The sequence below is a fragment of the Pagrus pagrus genome (assembly GCF_965226575.1).
Source record: "Pagrus pagrus genome assembly, chromosome: 3".
NCBI classification, from domain to species: Eukaryota; Metazoa; Chordata; class Actinopteri; order Spariformes; family Sparidae; genus Pagrus; species Pagrus pagrus.
Window position 1 is genome coordinate 33,532,667 of NC_140187.1, and position 23,914 is coordinate 33,556,580.

Here is a 23,914-nt window from a genome sequence, read left to right on the forward strand (position 1 = left end):
GCTCATCAGTAAACATTCCCCTTCTGTAGTAACTCATGATGGCCGGCCTGTTTTGCATTGTGTTTTAACATTTATGGCGTCTACGGTTATTACATTAAATGCATCAGTTATCATTTCTGTAATAAATATCATGTCACCAAGATTTTGATGTTCAACATATTCCTTAAGTGTATTTATTTTAATGTTCATTCATTTTAAGCTGGTCAAAGCTGCAATACCCAGATGTATTCAGAAATTTGGGTTTTACTATTTTTGAATATAATGCATGCTGTTGCAGCTGGTGTCAGGTCCAAAAGGCAAGTCATCACATTGAACGAGGAGGGAACTGTTCACTGCAGACACCACAACATGTTGACCAAAAAAAAAAAAAAAAAAATTTGATACCTTAAGTTTTAAAGACATTGACAGATTAAAACTTATTTCAGAATTAGAGAATCTGAACAAAGCTGTAACACCACAACAGTGATGAGTGGCTGTAGCTCAGGAGATAGAGCGAGTCATCCAGTAATCGGAATGCCGCTGGTTTGATTCCCCAGCTCCACCAGCTGTGAGTCGTAGTGTCCTTGAAGAAGATACTGAACCCCAAATTGCTCCTGATGACTAGCTGGCACCTTGCATGGCAGCCTCTGCCATCAGTGTGTGGATGGGTGGATGTGACAAGTGTTGTAAAGCACTTCAAGTGGTCAGTAGACTGGAAAAGCTCTATAGAAATGCAAGTCCATGTACCATAATCTTAACATCCTGGATCAGGGTTGGCCAATATGGCGCCTCTGGGCCAAAATTGGCCCATCATAAGGTTTGGTTTGGCCTACCAGATGTTTCTAAATAAAAAATTATTAATAAAACCATTATAAATTGAATCCTAGTACTAAGGAAGCCCTGAGCAGCCAGTGAAATAAAAATTAAGTAACTTAAAACTCAAAAGAGGGGGTTGGAGCCCTGGAGACACCAAAATCATCAGTGGCTCCATGATACCACACATTATGGGCACTGTTCAAACCATAGTTCTAGTGGGGATCCAAAAGTTCCTAAAGATACCAGATGTCAGACTGAATTTGGGGAAATCTGAAATTAAATGTTGCCCACAATATTTTACTTACTGTGAACATAAACTAGAAATAATGACATGTTGGAACAAGCAGATACAGAACATTACTATAATACTGTCATACACTGGAGTTCACTAAATGTGAAGAAAGTGAGACATTTAAGAGAAACATCAATGTTAAGTGCTGAGACAAAAAATAAGTCACAGAAACCAAGTGTAAAGGACATTTTTAATCCATTTTTATAAACCAACATATTTAATTTAGCAGCATAACCGGATGGTCTTGAGGTATTTCTAAATCCATACTCTGAATTTTAGCCCACCCTCCCACTCCCAGTTCTCCCTCAGACATTCATCCACACAAAAGATTCACACACCAACACATCCATACTGCACTAACTCTGCACATACAAACAACCTGACACACACATACTTGAGCATTCATTCAATAGACAAAAGGCAGGTACACACACACACGCACACACCACACACCCACACACACTCTTGAGTCCTGTTGCCTCAGTCTTGGACTGAGCAGAGCTGGCTCCCTCATAGTGGCTTGTAAGGCAGGCACACTTAATGGTGCAGTTTTGGCTGTGGGACGAAAGAAAAATTGAAATCATTACTTCTATTTTAACAATTGTTTTGTATATTCACGTCATAACTGAACTGAACATGTGGTAATAAAACCAACTGACATACACTGCGTCAGAAAAGTTAGAATCAGAAGAGGAGGAAACATTGGATGGCTTTAGAAGACGATGGCTCTGTCCAAAATAGTTCGATATCCACTACAAAGTGGACAATAGTGAGTTTGCCATTTGGTAGTGCTGAACCCCTGCAAATGACTCGTTTCACTGTCATAACTGGAGAAATTCGGTCTGATAAATTTGGAAAGTCTAGCAGAGCCGCATGATTGAATTGTTTTATCCCAATTCAAGTTAGCCGGCTCAGTTGGCAGATGTCTCTAGTGGGCACGCTCTATGGGCCGCACAACACAAAAGATCCAGGTATTTTCACACCTGGGAAGTCAAGCTTTTTTGGCTTCAAAACACAATGACGTTATATTAAATCGTCAAAACGTCGCATACAGCTTCAGTTAGAAGTTAGAAGCTCACACATAGTTCACGCACAGTAGGTAAGAGACTAATTAGAAATCATACAGGAGAGAAGCCAGTCAGTTGAGTTTGTGGCAAAACCTTTTACAGTGCTTACATTTTGTTTGTGTCTTCTACCCAGTAGCGCCGAGATCGAAACGTGGCCAAAGGTATGTCGATTGCTGCTCAGCGGCTTATACCGATCCTTAGACTCTTATACCGTTCCTCGGAGTGGTGTGCCGCTGTTATGCCGCTGATATTCCACCGACACATGACGGTATGTGCCGCTAGAGACGGTTATGCTTCTGAGAGACTGTTGGATGGGTACCGCTTCCTGATGGATATGCAAATATGATGCCACTGGGCTGGTTTCACGACAAGTGCTGCCGTAAATGTATACATTGTTGTAGTCTTTTTTGACAATGCTAACTTAGCCGTAAATAAAGGAACGTAGGCTATGTATTTCTTTTGGATGTTATGTTGGTGGGATGTAGGCATATAGACAGTAATTACACGTGGGATTCTTGCGATATGATAGCAAAGTAATATGTCTAAATTTGTGCCTATAAAGTACTTAAAGCTAATGAAAGAGATAGCCTTAGCTAACATGGCTACTGTTAGCCCCATGGCTACTGTTAGCCCAGCCACCGTAGCCAGTCTGACTAATCGATAGCAGAAACTTTGAGCCAACCAACTAAACAATACTTACTGACATGTTTCCTGTATTAGGAGAAAACAATAATACATTACTTGATATAAAATGTACTTCACCGGACATTAACCATTGTGGCATATTATCATGTTCACTGTACATTGAGATATTTTCTAACTATTGTCAATCAATGTGTGTGTGTGTGTGTGTGTGTATAAATATCATATAGAAAATATCTCAATGTACAGTGAACACAGTGAGTCTTTCAGAAGCATGACAGTCTCTAGCAGCACACACCGTCATGTGTCGGTGGAATATCAGCGGTATAACAGCGGCACACCACTCCGAGGAACGGTATAAGAGTCTAAGGATCGGTATGAGCAGCAATCGACATACCTTTGGCCACCACTCAGAGGAACGGTATAAGAGTCTGGGGATCGGTATATGCCACTGAGCAGGTGGTATAAGCCGCTGAGCTTTTCGATCTCGGCGTCACTCCTTTTGCGGCGTATGATAATTCATACTCAGTCAGATAGTACAACTGAAGTAACATTCACTACAAGATGATTACTAGTTAAAACATTTCAAAATGGACCTGCATTGTTTTGCATTTTGTGACTTTAGATCGAATACAATTTTTCTCAAGTTTTCTCAAAAGTAGTGTTAAAATATCGACTCGTCTCATTCTCGTGAACCCAATATCGTGTTTCGTCTCGTCTTGTGAGCTGTATCGTCACACCCCTACAAGTGAGTGTTTCAAACTCTAAACTTTTCTGTGATATTTTCCTTTAGACTTACAGGCTAACCTCTACATGATCGATGTTTGTTCATGCCTACACCTCTGGTTTGCCTGACTTTAACGTTTTGAGGTGCATACAATAAAACTGTGTCATATGGCTTGGAGAGCAGATAGCTGGTTGTTTCCTTAACAAAAATAAAGGAAGGTCACAGGTCATGAAGACATGGTAAGAAAAGAAACCATCAGGATCAGTGTCTGGCAGTGTTCACCTTCTGCCTCTTCTTGCCCTGTAGAGGCTTTCAGAAGATGTTAACAACAGCTCTAAGACTGATTACAAATTAAGATGGGTGTTGGGTCAGGACATTTTTACTACTTAGGAACAAGTTTACCATTAGTTCACTCAAGAAGAGAAGCAGCATATTGTAACTTTGACTACCATATACTTTTTCCTGTTTTTCTGTGTGCTGTTCGATGTCCTGCTCTTCTCTCCTCCAGACTCACCTTCTGTGTGCCCAGTTTCTTCTCCACGCCCCCAGCCAGCCCCCCGCCTTTACTGTCCTTCCAGGGGTAGAAGTTAGAGCGTGGAGAGGAGGAGGTGGCAGAGCTGGAAGAGGAGGAGGGCAGGCGGTGCGCTGAGGGCTTGGAGGAGGGCGAGTGCTCCTCCATACCGCTCCCCTTTCGTTTCTTCACCAGCCCCTGGTGCTCAAAGCCCCTCCCACTGCCCTGCCCGTGCAGTCCTGAGTCCCCCACGCCACCCCGGCTGTGGGAGTTGTTGGTGGCAGAGGAGGGGTCTGGGGGTGATGAATGGCCCAGAGGAGTGTGTGTTCGTCTGTAGGTCCACACTGCTTTAGCAGCTGGTGAGTGGGACTCTGAAGGGGAGGGCTGGGGACGCGGTTTGCTGCTGGGGGAAAGCGTGCCATTGGTCTGTCCATGTGGGAGAGGTGAGGGGATGGGTGGTTTAGAGGAGGAAGATGAGGAGGAGGAGGAGGAAGAGGAGGAGGAAGAGGCAGCAGAAGGTGGGCGGCCCCTGTCCTGGAGGATAATGCAGTTCCTGTCGGGGCCTGAGTGCTCCCCTTCCTGGGACGGGGCTTTGCGCTTGCGTAGGGCAGCGGCGGCAGCGGCCTCCTCTCGCAGCTTCAGCATCTGCTTGCTGGGACGACCCACAGGGTTCTTGGGCCGGTTCCCAGGAGTCACCTGACGGACCACCACAGGCTTACTGGGAGACACCAGATGGCCACCACTGATGCTGCTGCCACTGCCACTGCCACTGCCCCCGGAGTTCTCTGATTGTATGGCTGTTGGCGGTCTTCCTGGACCACGACTGGAAGAAGAGGAAGAGGATGCAATTTTGAGGGAGGAGCTGATATGACTTCCTGTGCGGACCTTAGAATGTAATGAAGAGGAAGAAGTGGCAGCTATGGAGGAGGGAGACGAGGAAGTGATGGTCTTGGCTGAAGGAGGAGATTGAAGGTCTGTGGCTTGAGGTATTTTCCTAGATTCAGAGAAGATAAATCAATAAATCAATAAACTGTCATTAGATCAGAGTTAGGGATGCAAATTTTAAGCAGTTTCCTTAACTGAGAGTTGGCTGCCTTAACAATAGATTATCTTTTAATAATTAATAATACATGAATGAGGCTCAGGAGGTAGAGAAGTAGTCCACCAATTAGAAGACGGGTTTTTTGATTCCCAGTCCCTGCAGTCAACATGTCAAAACCCTTGGGCAAGATACTGACCAGTGTTTCCCCTAGGATGGAGTTGTAGCAGTGGAGGTTTCACATGCGCAAATTTTATAATGTACTTTTGCACAAAGTGCGCCGTGAAGTGCATATGAGCTGTGATGAGCCAGTCTTTTAACTCATCTGAAAATTCAAACCTGCAGGGATGAAAATCTGATGTCAACTTTGGAGGGCACAACTACATAAACTCCTGAGTTGGATGCCAAAAGTAGTGCAGTAACTCTGCTAACACTCAGCTAACTGTCAGCCAGCCCACTAAGGAAAACTACACTGCTCCTGCAAACGCTGCTACTTGTGTTAACAGTGATATACTGGGGAATCAAGTTTTAATTTTTCCCAGGATGGGGGGGTCAAAATACTATTTGAACATACTATTGTTTTCATGTTGTTCTTTTGTTTGATTTAAAAACAGGGATCAAATCAGGGCTGCATGTCCTACACCATTCACCCAATATGTAAGATGATCTTAACACAACTATGATACAGTACTATCATATCTGTTAAAAAATATAGAAGTGGGTAGGGGGACAATCTGATTACTAAGAAGCCACAAGAAAGCACAGATTTGCTATTAACTAGGTTACTGCAGGGCTCTGATGTTCTTGTGTGCATGTAAATGCCGTCGATATCAGCTGACATTCATGGAAACCAGTCTCCATCTTACTGCCAATCTCACAGACTCTTCACCAATGCTATTCTGGGCAGCTGAAAACACCATCTGCTTCATCTATTAGTGACTAAGCAGTGGGTTACACTCAAGTTTATCTGTTAGTGTTAACAATACACAGGATCTGATGCAACTATCCCTCATCCATTTACAAGTGGGAAGAATTTACAAAGAAACCTAAATAGGATGGAGGTGGAACAAGAGTGATGCACTTGATCTGGTACAATCCACCAGTGATCATTTGCCACCAAGCATTTCAACACGACACTGTGGGTTGGCAAATTTCAACTGTGATCAGGATGGTGTTAGAGTGTATGTCATTAAAAGTAGCAGCCAATTTGTATGGGGGCCGAACATTTGTAGTGTAGGCACGTCACCCATCTGTCATGACAGCTCAGTTTTGTCAGCGATTAGAAACACATCAATATACTGGACAGGAAGCAGAGACAATTCCTGCCCATTGAAAACCTTTGGTAACCTTGTGACATTACTTTTGAATTGCTTTGTTCAACTGATATAAAAGTTTGCATAAAAGCATATATTCAAATTAAAGGAACGGCTGGATTTTTTTTTTTTTTTTTTAAATCAGTGAAACTCTTTGAACCCAATGAACATTCAGCCCTATTTTCAGTAACCAGCATGGGAAAATACAATAAAGAGAAGCATTTAGCAAAGGATAACGTATATAGATTTGAATATATAAAATTCAGTGAGAAAAGTATTTTTTCTCCTTGCAAAAAATGCCTGAAGGTCCAAGCAGTACTGTTAACTTACTTCCAAAGATGGGCACTGATGTGCTGCTCCAGCATGCTGCTGAGAGCCGACCTCAGGTGATGAAGTCTCCTGTCAAACGTGTAGATGCCGTGACCCAAAGCACGGCTGCCAAATGAACACACCTACGGAAAAGACAGAAAGTCATGAATGACAGACAGAAAGTCATGACAGACAGAAAGAAATAAAGAAAGACTCATGTAGGCTGATTTCTTCCAAATCTGATTCAACAAATCCTGAATCATGTACAGCCCTAACACATCATCCCAATACACTTGTCTAAAAAAAATCGTGGTTTATTTCTATAGTTTTAACACTATGTGTACCCTGGATGGTCAAGCTTCATCTGTCATCATCGCCATCAGTAAATTCCAAATCAATCAGAGTTGATCACTGTGACAGTGGCCTAGCTAGCTAGCATTTTTCCCCCCTTTTTTTAAGGCAAGTTTTCTTTTTTATAATGTCAATACATTTGTTGTTCACAATGTAGCATTATCAGGGAAAATATACAATAGTGAGTTTTTGTAAAATTTAGGCCTAGTTCAGGGTAAACATAAAACCAAAATTCGCAAAGACACTTTTATCCTCTGAGTGACCATCTGAAAATAAATATCATATAAATAAAAGACATAATGAAATAAATAAAAAGCAATGGCCTGCTGTAAAAAGATACATAGTCGATCAATCTGTTACCAGTTTTCATTTTCAACTATCCTCACCCACCCTATGATATGGGGGTAATGAGGAAATTAAGACAAGACCTGCAAGAACAAGATAAATCTCCAATAAAGCTGACAGTAGCAGCCAGGTATAGAAAGCTAACACCACCATTTTACTTGAAGGAAAAGCAGGAAGGCTGACACTGGAATAGTGGTGCATTGACCCACTGAGCAGCATTGTGTGCTAAAACATGATTCTCCGTGATCAGTTCTAAAAGGAAAAGTTACCACCTGTGATCTCATCACAAGACACAATGTCTTCATTGCCCAACATGACACTCACGGCTTTCAGAAACAAAAGTGCTGCAGTCTGATGACACCAAAACAAACTGGTTTGGAGAAAAAAAATCTGGAAAAACATCTGACGAAAAAAAAGCATGGCAGTGGATCTAGTATGCTTTGTAGTAGTGCGGTTTAAATGGATGTTAATATCAAATTTCCAAAAGATGTCTTGGAAAAGCTGATCATAATAAAATATGCCTACAGAAGCTCAGAGTTGAAACATTTAATGGTATTTTTTGCACATAAGGTGGACGGACACACCAGCTCAATGCGATAATCACATTCCTCCGTTCTTGCTTTACTGGTATGTCCTGTTACTTGGGAAAAGCAATTGTTTTCCAACACATAAGCCAACTCACTTTATGCTAGGGCCATTTTTTTGAGTTTGATTGAGACTTTATGCCACTGTTAATCCCAAGTACAAACTGCTCACCGCTAGTGGTTTAGGATGTGCAGCAGAAGATGAGAACTCAACAGGGTCTTCTGGTCCTTCTGCCTCACTTTCATCACTGGAGATTCGCCCATGGACGAGAGGTGAGGGGGCTCTGTGACTTCCCTCATCCTGCCGCTGCTTCTCCTCCTCCTGGGTGCTCTCTGACGCAGTCGTAGACCGACTGTAACACAAGCAAATTTAACTAGTTGGTTTAAAACATACTCTATATAGTTATAATATTTTAACTATCATTAACCCTAACCCCTTATCGTCTCATAATTATTGGCTGTGCAATGCTACACCACTAAGTTCAGAAACATGATCTAGACAGTCAGTCTACAATAACTTGCTTCAGCTCTGCCTTCATTTCAATTTTCTAGTTCCTAGGCGTATCTTGTCTAAATCTATTCCATTTCCTATTTTCTAGTGGGGTTTTGGAGTGAGGAATGTGTGCCATTAATTAGGATGATGATGTCAATGTTTAGGAATGAGCAAAAGAAATACAGAGCACAAGATAGTATGAGTATGTGTGTGAGAACCCCAATCTGAACTGAAAGAAGCTATATTTGGTGATCGTGTGATATAATTCCTTGTTATTCTGTGGTTTAATAGTGAAGTGACTAAAACTGCTGACTGGAGTCTGGATACTGACAATTACAGTTTAACCTCGACAGTCAATAGGTCAAGTGTGGGTTGAACACTCGCTCAGTAGATTCACAACACACAGATCAGCTGTATGTTAGTAGAACAAGTAAGCTGGGTAAAAAATATTTTCCTGTTTTCAGTAGCTGACCACACATCAAGCCAAATTCTTTGTTTGATTAACTAGGATGGATAAAATAAACAACCTTCATTAGTGTGTCTGAGTGGGCAGTAGTGTGGCTGTTTGAATTAAATCCTCTCCTCAGTTTTCAAACACAGCAAATCATTTGGTGGCCTTGTAAGATATTTATGAATCTTTAAGATAAAGGTTTGTACTGTCTAGAATGAATGCCCTAGATGCCACCAAGCGAACTTGTATATGCATCACTAGCTACCTTTAGTAAAGCTCACTCACCTGAAAGCAGGGAGGCTGGCCAGAGGTCTCCTGCAGTGTGGAGCTCCAGCCTGCTCCCTGGGGGCTTCTGGGCTGGGGGAGCGTCCAGTGGAGGAGCCGCCCTCCAGGGATTGGGCCCCTTTCTCTCGCACCTTGGTCTTGAGTTCTGCCACTAGCTGGTCAAAGTTTTTACTGCGGCCCACCACCTTCCTTCGCTGGTGGATTGAGTGGATCTAAGCATCACAACACAGTGTACAGGATGTTAGTATGTCAATTTCAAGTTAATGGTTAAAACTTGTACCTGGTGAGCGTCACAAAGTTGTGGACTTGTTGACAGCAAAGACGGTGGGTTTATAAAGCTGTATTACATTAAGTTTGACCGAAGGTGTAAAGGTGTTTTCCGACAACAGTGCTGTGACAACCACCAAGTGACATCAATGTCTGGTACTTTGCACAGGCTACAGCAGGGTGCAACTCCCTCACCACCACTGCCGGTGTTACAAACAACCTGCACCATAACTACTCTAGTCTCATCACTTTGCCAAATACAGTGGATTATAGGTTAAAATAAAGGAAAGAGATATCAATATGACACACTTAATATAGCAAGTTTTGCTATATTGTAACTATAATCATCATCGTTTACCGCCTAAACCAGATAATCAAAATTTGGGTCTCAACTTCAAACTTCTTTGATTTGTTTGTTTTCTGGTAAGGAGATTTAGAATTCAGGGAACTCCGATATCAATAAAATTAGCTATTTTATCAATTTCTTCAGGGGAAGTTTTCTTGTGGTTGCCATGATGAGGGGAAGCTCAAAATATTTGACCATCAGAAACTCACAGCAGCACCAAATGCACATTCAAGAAAGCAGCAGTTGACTTCTCTTTCTTTACTACTATCACCATGTCTACATTGTAAACAATGGCGCAGCAACTGCGAATTGTCTGACCGAATCTTTAATGAACCATTTCATCACTGGAAAGATGGTCTTTTCATTATCTGGGCTGCCTATGCCTGAATGACTAGAATGCACTGCGCCACACTGGACCGATAAGTACAACAACAACCTTAGGGCCAGCAAAAGTCCATTGGGTGACGAGTTCCTTCAAACAAATCTTGCTAAATAGTAAAAGCAGTAAAAAAAAAAAATAAAAGCCCTTTATGATGCCAATTTCAGCCAGTTTCTCCCACAGCTCAAAACTTTTTTTAAAGACATATGCTGAAACTTTGCTCAAAGTACTGGAGAAGACCCATTCATTTTAGATGTCTTACATTTTTGTATAATGTGCTGTCAGTTTTACAACCTGGTGCCGGACAAACAATATTTAATTTCTACTGTATTCTTTAAGAGTTGAAACTGACAAAATAAACTTGATGTCTTCAGATCACCACAAATTTCCCAGACTAGGCTCTCTTTCTAATGACTGGAAATGTTTCTGGGCCATCATAATCATTGGAAACAATTCAACTGGTATATAGAATTACAACCTAAGATTTCTACTATGACTCAAAAATGGATCATATCATTAGATTAATAGAAAGTGGTGGCTGCCATTTTTTTAGACAGCTTCATAGTCCACTTGCAGGCCAAAGCTCTGTGTTTGGAGATGTCCAGGTGTTTTAACAGAGCAAACACAGGGTCACAAATTAATCAGGTTATTAACAGTTGATCATCTGTTATCAGAAAATTGATTACAGATCTATTCTATTAATGACGACAGAATTGACATGCACACCACCACACCTTGCCACAGTTAAGCGACATCCTCAAAGTGCCTATTTTCCTAAAACATCAATTTGCACTGAAATAAATCAGATAAATGAAGTTGATTCTATCAAAATCTGGATTTTTTTTCAATGACAAACATTTCAATTTCCGCCAGAAAGCTAAATTATTAACTGCTTCTAGGAATCTATGTTATTAAATAGGAGCTCGTTCAAGAGGCTTTATCAGGTGGCATTACTGTGGTTCCTTCCTAGTAGCAGGTGGAGTAGAAAGTACAGCCGCCTACTGAGCATCTGTGCACCTACAGAGCAGGTATAAGATGCAGGCTGTTTTCCTGCGTGTCTTTCCTGTCACTCCTGTCATTTCCTGTTAATCAGGTCATCCTGTCTCTGCTCAGCTGGATGTGGCCTCTCACACACACTTCCTCCTTCATACACCAGCCACCATATAAGGGCTCTTCCTGTGCTGGGAGCCATTTTCACCACTCAGTATCAGTCAGTGCTGATCAGTAACAAGGAGTGAGACAGCAGCTTCATTCATTGAAAAGAATCTACTCTGATCTCACATTGTTATCACTCTTATATTTTTCAACTGAGGTGATATAATGACTTACACTGCAGACAATGATAAAATGAAGAATACGTTATAAATCTTAGTTGTGCATTCACCTTTACACAAAACAAAGCACCTATGGCAGAATACTGGTCAATTTTACATATAGACTTTGAAAGAAAAATCAATGTGCATCCCTGGAAGAATTATAACAATAATAATAATGACTAACAAAAATAAAAATATTAGCATGGGAACTTTTTCAAGAATGACACCCCAACACATTCAGACACTGCTGTCTGTCTTACTTGCCATTCATGTAAGCTGCAGTTGGCCATGTAGATCAGCCTTCTATGCATTTTAAAAAAGCTTTCGGGGTGTCAATTTGTTGTTTAGTGCCTCCAGCACAAATGATCCATTCTCAACCAAATATATATATTTCTGCTTGCTGTCAACTATCTGATAATAAAAGGCACATTGTCACAAAATAATATTTGACCTATTGGCTGACTGTTAAGACCACAAACTCACAACCTACTTTCCTGATGTGTACTAATTGGGTCAAACACAAAAGTGACAGGACCATATTCTGAAATTTAGCCTCTCAACCTTTTACTGAACTACACAGAGAAAAATGAAAACCAGACAGAGAAAAAAAATTGCAGAGACATGAGAATCCAAGGCAGAAGAGATAGAACTTTAGTCCTGAGAAGAGTGAGTGTGTTTGGAGCTTACATTGCATGTCAGGAGGCGAGTGCAGACCTTCTTCCTGTCAGGGTCGAGGACACCACAGTGTTTGTCCAAGTCACACTCCCTCTCTGGAGGACACACAAACAGCATCTCAGCTACATCATCACACAGGCAATAGAAACTCAAAACATGTCACTATCTTGATACTCCCACATAGTGCTGTCAATAATGCCAACTCATCTTGTTAAAACAAAACAGACATTTACACATTGTATGCATTTTCACCAGAGTGAAGTGTTGTCAAAAATATAGATACACAGATTCTGATTATTTGCAGCAGTTTCAGTTCTCATTTTCAACTGTATCTATACACATGTCCAAGCTACACTTCATTGCTCTCTCCTCTTTCTGACGGCAAGTACACACACACACACACAGACACACACGCGCACACACAGTATCAAATATCAATATTTTTCAAGGTATTGAATTGAAGTTATAAAATCCCAGATTGCAACAACAGTAGTCTACACAAAAGGCAATTAAGCCACGTTTTTACAATTCTACTTAAAAGAGGTATTTCACAAATGTTCTGTGTTCATGAAAGAGGTGGGTGGCCCTCCTTCCCCAGCCCTCGTCCTTGAATGGGAGTCTGTAAAACCACGCTCTTTTTCAAATCTAATCGTTTACATTATTTTTCCAACATAGTATGTCGTATTTTTCAATTTTGCCGCAATCGTTCAAACTTGTGCTTTTGATAGCTGTAGAAGCAGCACCAGACTGCATTCTTTCTGTTGATGATCCCATGATAGACAACAGGGCTATGGCTACGTATTGACACATTCCTACAGGCGCACACCAGAGTGAGCCTCTCTCTAAGGGACCCGTCGGGGCCATTGGTGAGCATCTCTGGCCCCGGTTGTTGCGGTTTGTCCCACACTGTTGGCATGAGTCAGGCCTTGTCTGCAGTTTTTTGGCTGATTGAACATGTAGGTAATAAATTGGTGGTGGAACCCATTGGTGAGAAAAATCACTCAATCATTGACTGGCTATTCAGCTAAGTAAATCAGTGCAGGAAGAAGAGAAACGCACAAAGAAAGTAAAAAAAACCCTTTAACCTGTCACCGTAGTAGTGTTGTCAAAAATCAGCAATATCGATACTGAATATCTGAAAGTGTTCCAATAGTAATTTTCTACAGCATCGACTTGATACCAGCTGTGCTTTCTCACTCTCTCTCATTTCCGACAATGAGTCAACACACACACTGCTGCACATAGGCCCACCTCCTCTATCTCTTCTAACAAAGCATACTACCATAAGTGCTTGACACACAGCACACAAGCCTTGTTATATTTATCCTTAATTTAAAAATTTTGTGCAGTTTCTCCTTATTTTTTGCCTCCACCTCTTCACCATTGCCATTTGCAACTTCTTGTCAGACATATTTGTGATTAGAAGTGACTTTATTAGCGAGAGCACTGCTTTATCAAAACAACTGTTTGTGTATCTGCAGTCCTGAGTCTTCCAGTTTCCTGTTTGAATGACGAGTACAGACTACAGTTACCTGGCAGAATGAAAGACTTACTTTCTCTCACACAGGCACAGATCTGCTGTAGCCTTTTGGCTGAGACACAGACGACATGAGAAGGCACAACAGTCAGCTTTCGTCACCACTAGTTCTTTGATGTCGGTTTGGTGTGTCTGGGCCCTAAACCGCGAGCTCAGCTACTACACAGAAACTTTTTTACAAAAGCGCCATTGATGTGCTTCAAGTGACTGTCAAAGCTCCAGCAGACTCTCTCTCTGTTTCCAGCACGGACACACACAGTCTGTCGGCAGCTGCTCACGGCTCGTTAGCTCTGACTACTGGCTCTTCCTGCTACAGCGAGCGATGGTTAGTCTGTCAAAATTTCGCTCTAGTCTGTGTCTCTTTACCTCTCGTGTCACACACTACATTGCCAGCAGGTTGTCACAGTGGTTGTCATGTGCAGTCCTCTGCTGCATCTTTTAAATATGTTTGGAGGGAGGGAGCTTGCAGAATCTGGGGGTGTTTGGCCTGCGCTTCAGTCGCACTATACACGACCTGAAACATCTTTTTGGGTTAGGTCTGTTCTCTTCCGATTTTATGTACAAAGCTACAATAATTATGCATTTGGCACTCAGTGCTTCCAAAATGTACACAGCATCACTCTCCCTCAGTCCCTGAATGCATCATGTAGACACTCACAGAAAACTGAAGCTGCTGCTTCACTTGCTTTCCCTATGCACAGACAGTTTATGCACAGACACAGTATAAGGCTATGTTCACAAAGACGTAGATGGCCACAGCAAAAAACAAGATAAGGTGCAGGTAATTTGAAAATGAAAAACATGCAACTTGGAAGTTTAACTATTGACGGTGTAATTTCACCGTTTACCTTGCCTTTAACATCCATCCATTATCTGAAACTGCTCATCCTTTTCGGGCTCACAGGGGGCTGGAGCCAATCCCATCACAGGGCTGACATATAGGGACAAACAACCATTCACACTCACACCTACTGACAATTTAGAGTAACCGATTAACCTGACTTTTTTTGCATGTCTTTGGATTGTGGGAGGAAGCCGGAGTACCCGGAGAGAACATGCAAACTCTGCATCTGTGCACAGAAAGGCTGTGCCCCAGGCAGATCTCGATCCCAGGACCTTCTTGCTGTGGGGCAACGGCACTAACCACTGCGCCGCCGTGCTGCCTGCCTTGCCATTATCAAGACTGGAAAAAAAAGAAGATTTTACCCAGTTGTAAAATCCTGCCTCATAGTATTATTGCAGGGTTTTGGCATATGATAAGCCTTCAAACCCACAGATCAAACACTCAAATCATTACACTTCTAAAACATGCCCCATCAGTGCAGCGCCCACATTCCTGTTATCGGTCTGAACACCTGGATAGCAATGTTGGTTGAGGCCCATTTTGCTAAGTGATCCTCAAACTCACATATGATCAATGTTAACTTGCCATGTGCCTTGGATCTGAGCCTCAATACTGAGCTGAAACAGCTGAAACCAGTAGACTTCCAGGTATGATTTAGGATTTTGATGAGAACGCTACTTCAGAGCCACAGATTATATGACAATAATACACAACCTCTGGCAAATCAGGGTGAAGTATTCTTGATGTCCAAGTATAAACTCCAGCTGTTGCATAGATCATCCTATACTCTTATGATATTATACAGTTTTAATCAATAGTTATAACTTCCACATGGATATAAGCAACAGAACTTTGATTATTTAGTGGGTAAAACAGACTACATCCTCACTAAAGACAGACAGCATCCATTCTTCAAACACTTGCTCTTTTCATATTAGCCAAATCTCCATTTGTACTCACTGGAAGCCACTTTGTTGTAGGGTCTTGGGATCCGATGGCTCGGCACTGTAGAGGCCAGTGAGGAGTCCTTCCTCTGGCTCTGGGTGGGGGGCCTGTCACTGGGTGAAGGTCTACTAGGCGGGGTGCCTCCGTGCGGCCAGGGCGGATCTCTGACTGATGGAGGGGGAGAGCTCATCGGAGGCTCCAGAGGTGGTGGCTGCTTGAATAATGATGACTCTGTGTGGCTGCTGTGGGAGGACTTCTCCAGTGGGGAATGTCTGGGTCATGGAAGAGGGCAAGTCAAAAGTTAACTTTTGTCTCAACTTTGAACAACACTTACAAAATTTAAAAAAGAAAACAAATCTCACTGGGTTTTATGAGAAAGAATCACATACTGCATGTAAAATCAAAATACAGCTACAGTTTTATCAAAGGCTGCCAAAACGCCTGCCTGTTAGGGGTCATTGTTTGGCTTTGATCTGATCGGCAGATGGGGGTCAGACAATCAGAGATGGTCATAAGCATTAGATGACCAGAAAACAAATCTTTCGTAACAGTGCATTAAAACATGAAAGGCTTTTGAGGCTAAACTAATTCCAATGCATACCAAACCAGCTAATATATAATAGTTATCTCAGCCGAGGAAGTTATGGTTTCACCCATGTCAGTTTGTTGGTTGGTTTGTCAGCCTGATTAAACAAAAACTATTAAATGGATTTCCATTAAACTTGGATAGAGGATGGGTCTCAGCCCAGAATAGACCCTATTAACTTTTGGTGCGATCTAAATAAAGGTCGGATCCAGGAATAATGCATGGATCTTGGATGAAAAAAAATCTGCCATATTTGAGTGGCTGGTATTATGAGTACAATTTGATGCTCAACCAAATTAAAATCCAGATCGGCATAAGATTTAAAGATGTTTTATTTGATATTGGATTAGGCTTGATTGACTTAAAGGGAACTTTCGGGCCTTGGTGGAGGCATGCGCTCAAAATGTGCCATTCTAGCTTTAATTGGAAACTGATACAGCCAAAAATGTATTCAAATGGTAGTAGCGAAGTTATCAGTTATTCAGTTGCAGGCCATTCAGTTTTTACTAACTGAAAAGAGAAGCAGTAGAAGTTGGCTGCTTGACACATGCTTGATATTTAGTTTTTGTTTGACTTAAACACTATACAATCTGTTAATTAGTTAGCTTTTGAGATGCTAGTAGGCAGATTTTGATAGCTTTGGAAAGAGGCAGGCTCGCTATTTTCTCCTGTTCCGGTCTTTACGCTAAGCTAAACTAACTGGCTAATTAGGCTAATGTAGCCCTATATTTACCAGACTGACATAAGTGTGGTATCCATTTTTTGCATCTTAAAGTTAAAAGGTGCATTTCCCAAATTGTCAAAAAATGTATTTAATCAAACCATTTTTTATCTGCATTTTGTAATATTACTTATCAGCCCTTACAGGCAAACATAACTAAAGGAGTTTTCAAGGTGAGCTGGTTGACATGGAATTCAAATAATATTGACATTTTTAGGCCATATTGAGATGTACAATTTATATCTTGATAATTTGAAATCTCCTCAAAATATTTTTTTAATGCTGCAACTGGGTGACAAAATCAAATATCACAATATTTTTGACCAAATAACTCAATATTGATATTGCGACAATATCTGTAGGGATGACTGCTGGTACTTCTACAAAATATTAAGCACATTAACAAGATTTTAGATAAATAATCATCTGGATGGACTGGTAAGTTTAGAAAATGACATCACTTTAGTGTAAAGCAGCCTTTAAAAGGAAAATAAATCCCACAACATAACAATACCATAATCTAAGAAGTGTCTCACATCAAGATAACAATATAATAGATATATTGCCAAGCCCTACGTTAGGGGCGACAAAACATGGGACTACACTCCATTCTTTGTATCTTTTATCTACTTTCTTAGGAAGGTAAATTCTATGACCCCTGAGCTCTGGTAAGAACTGTCTCCCCAACTTGCCACACTGCTCTTACTAGTGTTGGGCCAATGAATGATGCCATCATGCATCTAATCTCTGACCATCTTAACATCATGATTCAAAAGGCTCCCCACAAGAGAGCACAATAAGGTGGCATGTCCCCTCAGAGTTGCCGTAGGACAAGAGTTGTTGATGTTGTTGTTGTTGGTGGCGATATGTGGGGAGAGGAAATTACAAGAAGTATGTTGCTGCTCAGTGCACTAACATTACGTCTCCATGTCCCGTTTATTATTTTCTTATTACACCAGCTCAGTTAGGAGAACCCAAGACACTCTGTTAAATGTATGGCAGCAGTGTTTCTTTTCACGCGGGCTGCTGTTTCTCTCAGTCATGTCATTTTTGCACAGTTTCCTTAGCTTAGCTTCCTTGGCTGGTCAGCCAACGTTGTTTTATGCATATGACGCTGAACAAAGCTAAGTTACGGACATGTGCTGTGGAGACAAAGGCACTTTTAAACCTGGCACAGGGATGTATGTTGGTGGTAAAGGGAGATAGTTTCCTCTGCAGGATGAGACAGTTGGAGATTCATGTCAGAGCGGCGGTGGGAAACAGCAGCTGCTACAGTGGTGAGCTAATACGCAACTGCTGCCTTACAACAACACTGAGGGGACACGCTGCCTCAAATTTGTACATAACAATGTCATCGTCTATAATGATGTTTCACTGTAGACTTTGTTATATGCCAATTGAGCAGACATTGCCCAACCCTAGCTCTTACCGTACTGCATCCTTAGAGCTCTTGGAGTGTCTGTACTGGGGTGGGGTGGAAGGCGAAGGTGGGGCTGCCCGTAGCTGCCCAACCCCTTGGCCACGACCCTCCCAGGATGAAGCGGAGGCAGCGTTGGTCCCATGGGAAGGAGAGTGGCCGTGGTGGGGCCTCTGCTGGGGCTGGGGTGCAGGGGTGGGAGAGCGCAGTCGGGCGTACAGCTTGGCCAGAGGGCCGTGTCTCCGCTCGCAGTGCTTTTCAAACGCCTGCGGCTTCACTACTTGGCCACAATGGCTGCACACCACCAGGTAGAAGTCATCATGGCCGGGGTAGAGGCCAAAGATGGACATGTCTGGGAGGAGAGGGGACAGGAGATAGGAGACACATATAAGAGTCCAATGGAAGTAACATAGCAATGTCACTTTGTGGGGCAGGCAGGGATGATTGCTGCCTGGTGTAAAGAGGGTAGATATTATCACTGTAAAGTACTGTCAGAGTCTGACAACAAAGGAAGAAAATACAGATGAAATCAGTTTTTAGCTGGTACATGCCATTTGGTGACCTACAGTGTACCCAACTTCCTCATTTCTGGCATCTGGCTGGTAATACCTGTATTCATGTGCAGGTAGCGATATATTCATTTTAAAAAAAGAAGCCATTTACTAGGTACTTATACAATGCCTTAGATGGTCATGCAGCTCTATGCTGAATGCATGGTGTGTTCTTGATATAGCACTGTTCATTGGTGGTGTAGTGATTAGCCATGGGGCATTCTCGCCAAGTCTTGGGCTCTATCCCCTTTCCAATTTTTCCCCCTACTCCCCCTTGCCAATCAGAACAGCGTTACATAGGGCAGTGGTTGAAATCTCTGCTTTTGAAATGGGACAAACCTTCATACATCAGTAGTCGTCGATGGGGTTTGTGTAAACGGATGACCAGACATTTCGAATATGTCATCTTCAGCTATGTTGATTTCTTTTGCATTACTTTGGCAATCCTGTTATTATCACAATGCCATTTGCCACTTATCTAAATGAAATAGAAAAGCATGGACACTTGCAATTTGTTCACAACTTCACACTATCAATCAAGTCATTAAATAAAAAAATAACATTGCTTCATTACCTGGCCACTAGCAGTTCTCTATGGGCTAACATTAGCAACCTGTGCTCCTACCCTGCTAGTCTGCACTGACATTAGAGAAGCGGTACCAAGTACAACAATTTTGCAGTTGGACTTTTGGAATTTTGGCCATCAGATGCCTCAAAGGGGGAAATGCAACATTGAAATATGTCAAAATAGACACAATAGCACAAATCAGCAATAACAATGTAACGTTGACTAGATAGCTATCGAGCATACTAGTAGCAATTGTTTTATGCTTGTTATAAAAAAAAAAAAAAAGGACCGTCATACATTGGAACAACAGAGTACACATGGCTTTTAGTTTGAAGTGTGCCTCTGTAAAACCGCCGTTTGGTAGGCCATGTAGCCCTTGAAATTTCCCTTACCCTGCTTTTCCAACAAGAATCAGGACACAATAAGTGTGAATGTGCAAAACGGAGGGGTAGGACTAAAGGCTGATTTATGGTTGCATGTAGCCTTTCCACAGAGCCTATGGTCGGACCTATGGCTTTGTGGGCTTTCATACATGTGCACTGGCCTGTCTCGTTGCCGGTGATGCTGGAAGTGCTGATCCAGCTGATTGCTAGTTGTACTTTCCCCAGGAAGCAATTCGGCCTCTTCGACTCTCAGTCGTGTCTCTGGGCTGGGAGTCGACAGGTCGAGTTTCTGCAGCCCATTAATACAAACCGAGCTTGGAAGCAGGACATTACTTGGTTTTGACAAGGTGATGTTTGCCACTGGGCTGCTCGTGAAGGGGATGCCTTCAGACATCAGCGTTATCAATTCTCTAGCCAGAGACACTTTGGCAGCAAAGCTCTGGAGGAAGAGCATAACCCAGGAAGAGGAGCAGTGTATTTAGTGAGGAAACTACTGGTCCCAATCCCCGATATTAGCACCGCCATTAAGCACTGGAGAAGAAGCGGGATATGCAATGTTACCAAGCAGACCAATCACAGTTGTTGCGGTCTGCGTCACTGTGACATGCAGTTAAACTTCTGGGAAGTTGCACATCAGGCTATGGCTTATGTTATAACCTAAAGCATGCATCTATGCAGAATCTACGCTCAAAGCATAAGCATAAATCAAGCTTTAGTATCAGGGGCAAGTGGTGTATACGGATGGGGCCTTGGAGTTTGGATGTTCTCACACTGTGAGTGGGTTCATTCTCATAGTCCAAAGACCTGCAGGCTACACTGACTGGCGAGTTTGGCCGCAATTGTGAATATTTAGCTGTCTTATATGTGCGTTACACCACCTCAAGTTTAATGTGTGAGAATTCAGTGCCGACGCCCCAGAGCAAAACAAGCAGGTATAGGTAATGGATGACATGGAGAGATATGATGGCGCAATTTTTTGGATTTCTATAATACATGAACTGAAACAAATCCCTCAGTAGATGTAACCTAAGTGAGAAGAGGCAGAAAGGAGGAACAGCTTTAATTAAACACCTACAGGCTTCAAATCAAGGCAAATGTGTGGACCCCAGCCCATTCTTCTTAATCATCATCTTGTGTTTGCCGTTATTCCCACGTGACATATTGTAGGTGACTGTAAGTAAGGTGAACATACTTACACACATAGGCACAATCAAAGACAGCTGCTGCTACAGACAGCCAGGCCAGGTGCCAGAAGGTGCCTAAGCAAAACACTGCCCAACTTTCATGCTCACCCATTTACATAATATCAATTCTTGGTTTTTAATGTCCCAAACAACAGACTTGTGTTACTTATAATATCTTGTAGATGATAGCAGACAAACTTACCTTCCTTACTGAGTGACATGGCCTCTGCAGCCTTTTTGCCATTCTTGCTGCAGTCGTCCACAACGGGCCCTGAAACATCACACATAATAGGCATGTTCAATAAGCCCCTTGGAAGGTCAGATGTTTTCCCAAAGTTGTGTGTCAGGTTCATCAGCAAGACAAAGCCTGACCTGACTCCACAAAATCTGCACATAAACAGGCCCTTAAGCTGTGTTATATAAAAGGACTGATTTGCAGGTCAACTGCTTCTCCACTGACTGCTGCTGCTGGTCATTTTTTTCTAGTCATGTGTGTCATAGTTTGTTGACAACAATAAGCAGCTATAGGTATTGTGTGGGTGAAGAGGACTTTATTTGATAGTTGTGGATAAAGTAGCAGTTGGAGGGATGCCAGACAATGAGTGAGCGCACATACTCAAAGCTGGGAAGGGCATGAGCACTTTTTGGGCTTAAGTCACATATATTGGGATTTCCTGTCGCATACAGAAATGTTAACATCAGTTAAATGGAGGCGGCGACGCTGGCAATGAAAGGGGGACATTAAAATGAAGCGAAAAGGACACAGAGTAACGTTAGCAATATCAAAGGCTGGGCCAGCATTTACATGGTGGCAACAGCATCAGACTCCTCCTCCGTCACCGGTGTCTACTCTCAATCCTCCTGCTGCTAGCATTAGCATGCTACCGCTAACTGCCTCGTCGACAACGCTAGTCTGGCTGGCTAGCTAGCCTAGCTTTCCACGGCAAGAAGTTGCTCGCCCAACCATCCACACTAGCCTCCTTCCGCTCTGATGCCACCGCTGCCCGGCTCGTTTCACTGAAATGAAACGCATCCCTTAAACACTGGCAGCTTGTTTCACGGCCACAGCCGTAAAGCACACACTATAGTGGCTATATATTAGTAACTATCACTTATTTTTTCTTGAAGACAGCGTATGCAGTGAGACCTGGGAGAGAGCAACATGTTACCCACCCAGCACTAGGACCCGGCAGGGTCTTTGTTTGGGTAACATGGTTAGCACTGTCCTCCGTTTCCACGAAAATAAACCCCGGTGCTTTGGTTAAATGGCTTCGTAGCTGCCAGTGTTTGCGTCAATGTGCTTCCTTACCATCCGCCGCTGTCACACCGGCCCACTCGGTCCAGGCAGTCCAGCTTTGACCCACGAAATCATCGAGGCTAGGCACCCGCCGATCCAGAGCAGCCATTACTTTTACTGCGCGTTCACGCACCGCCATCATCACTGCGCGGCAAGCAACTTACGTCATATTTCGCGCTCTCGACAGGATAGGAACTTCCTGCGTGCGCGTTCTTGGGACACCCACCCACACACAGACAGACAGACAGACAGACAGTGGACCAGAAAAGAAAGCCTCTAATGATTCCATTTTTCTTTTCTTAACACTTAAAGCATAAATAGCAATGGCCTCGGAGTGTTAAAACACAAAGTTGTGAAAGAAAACAACCAGTATTTTTGGAATTGGCCTGGAATCCTACATGGCCCCAGGTTTGCTTAGTGTTTTGATATTTGAATTATTATTTGATTGAACACAACTTTATTTACACGTATGAAATCAGCTGACACACATGCGTAACTTTCAGGGGCCTATAAGGCCCCAGTAAACCAGCTCGCTTTCCTCTGCTGGTTCAGCATTCATAACTTATGCTGAGGCAGAGAGTAATTGATTCATTGATTAGTCGTCAACTTTTAAACTAACCGATTATTAAGTGATAAATAATTAATTTGGAAACACTGATCTACATTTTTCACCATTTTGTGGTAAGGCTCCACTAGAATTGTGTCTCTAGATTTGAGTAAGTTAAAGACTTTGCTCACAATCCTCAAAGCTGCATAGTTTTTTCAAAGTGATGTTCTGCTACAATAACACATACTGTTTAATGGAGAGTGAAGCAGGGAGAGCATTTTCTTAAATGGCGATCAGAAGTCACAGGTCCTGACACGTGAACACACCTTTCTCTTCCCTAATCCCTGTAAGTGGTTAAGCCTCACACAGCTAGTCAGAGATGTGCTGCGACACAAACACGACTTGCCATGAAGATGTGATGTAACTATACATCACAGGTACACTGTGTATGCCTCTGTGGTCTTGCATTGTCAACAAATAGCCTAAGTCATATCATCATCAAACTCAAGAAAAACATGTGCATCTGTCATTGGGAACAAAATGTCACTTTGATTTGAAAAAAAAATATGATGTGTTTCCTAAATATGCTGATGAACAATATTGGATTTTGAGTTAGATTACATGAAAATAGCATGGATTAAATATTTTTGGATTGATCCCTTTAAGTGATTCCTGAGTTTTAACTAAATCGTAGATAAATTCAACCTACCATGTGATCAAATTTGCCCATTGTGTCCTCTCAATCGTCTCACAGGCAGCAGAGTTACATCCATCACATACAGCAGGAACAACTGTATGTCCCTTTGGTCAAGTTCAAAGATCAGTGACCAAAAAGCTTGGGTGTATAGACCACTGATGATGTCAACTGATCATTGCATATTTTGCTTGAGTAACATTAAAACAATGCATACAGAAATGGAATAATCCAACTGATACTAATACACTGACGTCATTGGATACAACACAGTTGTATACAGTAAGTGGAAATAAATACATGTTAACTCTTGTTGGAGATGTGAAGGGAGTGGTGCCTCTAATCTACATATACTTTGGACATGCCCAGTACTTACATATTGGTGGCATAGTATCCAACAGCTTATTTTTTTAAGTGCTGAAGCAGCAGTTCCAAAAGTCTGCAAAATTGTCC

General features: G+C 42.2%; 1 protein-coding gene across 3 annotated transcripts; it reads right to left on the bottom strand.

Annotated features, from left to right (window-relative positions):
* Positions 1-1,258: 1,258 nt before the first annotated feature.
* On the bottom strand, positions 1,259-22,362 carry atxn7l2a (ataxin 7-like 2a; the record flags this gene model as incomplete). Of its 3 annotated transcripts, none has more annotated exons than XM_084349913.1 (10): positions 1,259-1,642; positions 3,980-5,028; positions 6,717-6,838; positions 8,148-8,328; positions 9,205-9,416; positions 12,200-12,282; positions 15,529-15,785; positions 18,250-18,589; positions 21,126-21,194; positions 22,233-22,362. In XM_084349913.1, 10 exons carry the CDS (start codon positions 22,360-22,362, stop codon positions 1,494-1,496), a joined length of 2,592 nt encoding a protein of 863 aa, XP_084206039.1. In that variant the 3' UTR covers positions 1,259-1,493. The 3 variants fall into 3 exon arrangements, with proteins under 3 accessions (XP_084206039.1, XP_084206038.1, XP_084206040.1); XM_084349912.1 differs by having other exon boundaries at positions 3,973-5,028; XM_084349914.1 differs by having other exon boundaries at positions 1,475-1,642; positions 4,038-5,028.
* Between the last annotated feature and the right edge of the window lie 1,552 nt (positions 22,363-23,914).